This window comes from Nicotiana tomentosiformis, chromosome 1 (assembly GCF_000390325.3).
Source record: "Nicotiana tomentosiformis chromosome 1, ASM39032v3, whole genome shotgun sequence".
In the NCBI taxonomy this organism is placed as follows: domain Eukaryota; kingdom Viridiplantae; phylum Streptophyta; class Magnoliopsida; order Solanales; family Solanaceae; genus Nicotiana; species Nicotiana tomentosiformis.
Window position 1 is genome coordinate 138323589 of NC_090812.1, and position 4970 is coordinate 138328558.

Below are 4970 nucleotides of genomic sequence, written 5' to 3' on the forward strand. Positions count from 1 at the left end.
TTGGCCAAAGACTAAACATCCAATGCTAATGACCTCTCCCCAACTGGAATGTAAGCAAGACTTTCCATGCTCTCATCCTTCCTGCTCAAAGCATCAGCCACCACATTGGCCTTTCCTGAATGATAAAGAATGGTGATATCATAGTCCTTTAGTAGCTCTACCACCTCCGTTGCCTCAAATTTAGATCCTTTTGATTGATTAAGTGCTGGAGACTCTTGTGATTTGTGAACACCTCACAAGACACACCTTAAAGAAAATGTCTCCAAATTTTGAGAGCGTGACAAAGGCTGCTAACTCCAAATCATGCACTGGGCAGTTCTTCTCATGAGGCTTCAATTGATGCGAAGTGTAAGTAGTCACTTTACCCTCCTGCATCAACACACATCCAGTGCCAATCTGCGAAGAATCATAATAGACTGTTTAAGAACCCGATACCAAAGTTAAAACAAAAACTAGAGCCATAGTTAAGGTAGTCTTGAGCTTCTAAAAGCTCTCCTCACACTCACTAGATTATCTGAATGGGGCACCTTTTTGCATCAATCTAGTCAGTAGGGCTACTATAGAGAAACTCCTCCACAAAAAGACAATAATACCCAGCCAACCTAAGGAAACTTCAGACCTCAGTAGCAGAAGACGGTCTGGGCAAACTCTTAACCGCCTCAATATTCATCGGATCCTCCTTAATCCCCTAATTGGACACCACGTGGCCCAAGAATGCCACCGAGTCTAACCAAAACTCAAACTTGGAGAATTTAGCATATAGATTCTTCTCCCTCAAAGTGTGGAGCACGATCCGTAAGTGCTCCTTATGATCCTCCTAGCTGTGAGAATAAATCAATATATCATCAATGTAAACTATCACGAAGGAATCAAAATAGGGATGAAATACTCTGTTCATCAAGTGCATAAAAGCTGATGGGGCATTGGTTAGCCCAAAAGACATTACCAGAACTCATAGCAATCGAAGCGGGTCCTGAAAATCATCTTCAGAATATCTGAAGCCCGAATCTTCAACTGATGGTACCCCGATCTCAAAACAATCTTCGAGAATACCCTAGCACCCTAAAGCTAATCAAACAAATAATCAATGTGCGGTACTGGGTACTTGTTTTTGATGGTAACATTGTTCAACTATTGTAGTCAATACACATCCTCATATAAACATCATTCTTGTTAACAAATAGCACCAGTGCACCCCATGGTGATACACTAGGCCTGATAAAACTCTTATAGCTGTTCCTTAACTCCTTCAACTCGACTAGTGCCATGCGATACGATGGAATAGAGATTGGTTGAGTGCATGGCACCAAATCAATATCCATGTTGGGTGGCATGCTCGGCAAGGCTACAGGAAACATATTCGAGAACTCCCTCAGTACTGGAACTGACTCAATAATAGGAGTATCAGCACTAACATCCCTCACAAAGGACAAATATGCCAAACACCCCTTCTCAACCATCCGTTGAGCCTTAAAATATGAAATTATTCTACTGGGAACATGACTCAGGGAGCCTATCCACTCCAACCTCGGCAACTCTGGCATAGATAATGTCACGGTCTTTGTGCGATAATCAAGAATAGCGTGATATGGCGACAACCAATCCATGCCCAAAATCACATCAAAATCTACCATGTTGAGCAATATGAAATTAGCTCTAGTCTTATAACCCCCAATGGTCACCACACAACACCAATATACATAGTCTACCATAATAGAATCACTCACTGTAGTATATACATGAACATGCATATTTAAAGAATCACGAGGCATATCCAAATAATGAGCAAAGTATGATGGCACATATGAATAAGTGGAACCAGGGTCAAATAACACTGAAACATCCCTGTGGCACACTGAAAAAATACTGTGATCATGATGTCAGAAGCAACTGCCTTTGGCCTTGCGGTAAATGCATAGCAAAGAGCCTGAACACCACATGACCGACCTCCCACTCTAGGTCAACATCGAACTGACTAAGCCTCACCCGTAGATGGCTATGCATGGGGGAGGGGGGTGTTGTTGTTGGTGCTGAAATCATAGGCTGCAAGCTCTGCTGTGGAGCCCTCCTATGAGGATGCTGACCCTGATAACTCGAATAACTACATATGGAATCCTGGGCAAATGGAGCACAGTAAGAATTTTGTGTCGGCAGTGCACTGAATGATGACTAAACTGGGCGAGTACTATATGAATTGTGGCTAACTAAGGAACCATGGGGAATCTGACGATCTACTTAAGTGGCACTAAAAGGTCGACCTATACTGTCATAAGACTGGCTACTAGACGAGGCACCACTAAATCCACCTGAACCACGAGGCCTCTCCCTCCCTCTCCTCTCGCTCATGCCTCCAAACATGTTCCAAGCGCCTAGAAATATCAACCACCTATTCAAACCTAGCATCTATCTCGGCCTCTCGAAGGGTGTTCTGTTCATATGGACCGAGGAGTGTGAGGAGAGCTTTCAAAATCTCATGATTTCTTTGACTACAGCCCCAATATTTGTGTTGCCTATCGGTTCAGGGTCTTACACGGTGTACTATGCTGCATCCCGTGTTGGCCTCGGCACAGTGTTGATGAGAGACAATAGGGTTATTGCCTAAGCGTCTAGGTAGCTGAAGGTGCATGAGAAGAATTATCATGTCCATGACTTGGAATTAGCAGCTATTGTTCATGCCTTGAAGATTTTGCGGCACTATTTATACGGTGTCCCTTGCAAGGTCTATACCGGCCACTAGAGTCTGCACCATATGTTCAAATAGAAGGATCTTAACTTACGGCAACGGTGATGGTTAGAGTTGCCTAAGGAATATGATATCGTCATTCTATAATATCCCGGGAAAGCTAATATGGTGGTCAATACCTTGAGTCGCGAGGTAGAGAGCTTGGTGATAACTAGGGGTTTTAGCCTATTATTTGCTCTCTTTTGCTTAGGTTTTGGGTCAAAAATGTGTAAAGGTATTCCTGAAAACTAACTTAATGTGCTTGCTTGCAGGGTTTGGTCAAAATGAGGCAAAGAAGCCATAATCAACTCATGAAAGAGTCAAACCTGCACGAATCCAAGGTTGATACTGGAGCGCTGAGAGCGGTAGAAAAGCGCGGCGGCGTAAGGACCACCGCTGAGGCGGCCAATATTACGTGGTCCACGAAAGCAGATTTAGAGAAGATGCTTTGAGTACTAAAATCACCGCTGACCGCGCTGGAAAGGCGCTTCCGCAAAATCTTTGGCGCGGCCGCGACGGGAATTCTGCTGAGAGCGCATATTGAGGTTCAGAGACCCTGCAAGTCGGTCTTAACTGAAGAACGCGGTCTGTGTCCAATTTACGCGGCCACGGTGAAAGCACACGCAGACGCGGTTGAAATTATGCGGTCCGCAAAACTAAGCCCAATCCAAGCCCAGTATTGAAGAAACGCAGATTGCGCTAGTTATTACGTGGCCGCGAAAGCTCAAGCGCGGACGCGGTCAGAATTACGCGTCCACGAATCCTTCGTAGGGGCATTTTTATCCGCAAATTTCATCCTAGTGTAAATAGATCCTTTTATCAATTTTAGGTTAAGTTGTTTTTAGGAGAGTACGTGAACGACTGGTTTTTCCGTTTTTGGGCAATTTTAGAGTAGATTTACCTTCAAACTTTAGATTTTCATCTTGTACTTTAATATTATGGCTTATATTTCATCTTTATCTTTGATCTCTGCTATTACTATGAGTAGTTAGACCCCATAGCTAGGGTTGTGACCCAACCCTTGTGTGGGTATTTAATGGGTCTTAAATTTTAGGGGTTAATTGTTTATGGGTTAGTGATATTTAGCCTAATTCACACTAAAATTGTAGAATTAGTGGTTGCAAATACTGATTCATGCCTTTATGACTTAGGCTCTTCTTGAGAAAGAGGGACTAAGTCTAGGAAAATTAGGCTAACAAGGAATTGGGGTGAACTTAAGAGATTGTTAGGCCCAATTAAAGGGTTAAACCTAGAGATAGTAATATCCGACTTGAGCCAATTTCACTTGTATTGTATGAACACCCATTTGGCTTGAGAAATCATAATCGGGCAAAGTCACTCAAACTATCGAGAGGTATAGAGTGAAAACTTATGTGTGATGGTTATATCACGACCCCAATGATAACAAGCTTGTCCTGGATTCTTGATACCTATTAGATAGGCGGAATACACTCCCCTAGTGCCTTTTAACACTTGAAAACTTTCACTAAAAATATTGTACTTAGCTTATACTCAGAATACTATAGTATAAAATTAGAATAGAATCAATCGCAGCAATGTTTGGAAGTGCAATTAGGAACAACACGCACATCTAGATTAGTTAGATACCCAACTCCCAACCAAATTAACTCCCTGTGGAAATCGATCCCGACCTAGTTGGGTAAAACTGCATCGACCATCCTCGCTAACCTGTAGTGGTGTAGGTTTGGACCCGATCACTTTTTGGCGCCGTTACCGGGGAGTTAGACGGTGTTGGCTATCTATCTAACTATTTGTGTGTCTTGTTCTTCTTTCCTTCTGTTTTTCTAACTTTTGTGTATCAATCGCTTTAGGTACCAAATGTCTCATAATGATGCTCTCGGACATGTTCTTCCGGGGGAGGAATTAGATGACAATGGTGAGGATGAGGTTAATCTAGAACCTCATGTCCAAAGAAGAGGCCTCCAGGCTAATGACAACATTACGCAACTTTCATATTGCAAATGTCATGCTGACCCTATTGGAGCAAAGGGGCTTCTTCACTGGATATCCTCATCAGAACTCATACAAGCATCTAAAGGGTTTTGTAGACACATGCTGGGGGAGCAAGCAGATGAACGTGTCCGAGGACGCTATGAGATTGAGACTTTTCCCATTTTCACTTAGAGGGAAAGCTTTGGACTGGCTCGAGAGGCTACCCAACCACTTCCTACACATGTGAGATGAGTTGGTAGAAAAGTTTATAGCCACATTTTTCTCACCAGGTCAT

The 4970-nt window shown here is 43.0% G+C and overlaps 1 protein-coding gene across 1 annotated transcript; it reads right to left on the minus strand.

The window, feature by feature from the left end:
- Positions 1-1127: 1127 nt before the first annotated feature.
- LOC138910470 (uncharacterized) lies at positions 1128-1712 on the minus strand. Its single transcript, XM_070201714.1, has one exon. The coding sequence runs from the start codon at positions 1710-1712 to the stop codon at positions 1128-1130; it is 585 nt and encodes a 194-aa protein (XP_070057815.1).
- Positions 1713-4970: the final 3258 nt, after the last annotated feature.

What these genes read in the sequence shown, in the direction of transcription:
- LOC138910470 (XM_070201714.1), bottom strand. Translation starts at nt 1,712, where the DNA reads ATGGTAGACTATGTATATTGGTGTTGTGTGGTGACCATTGGGGGTTAT.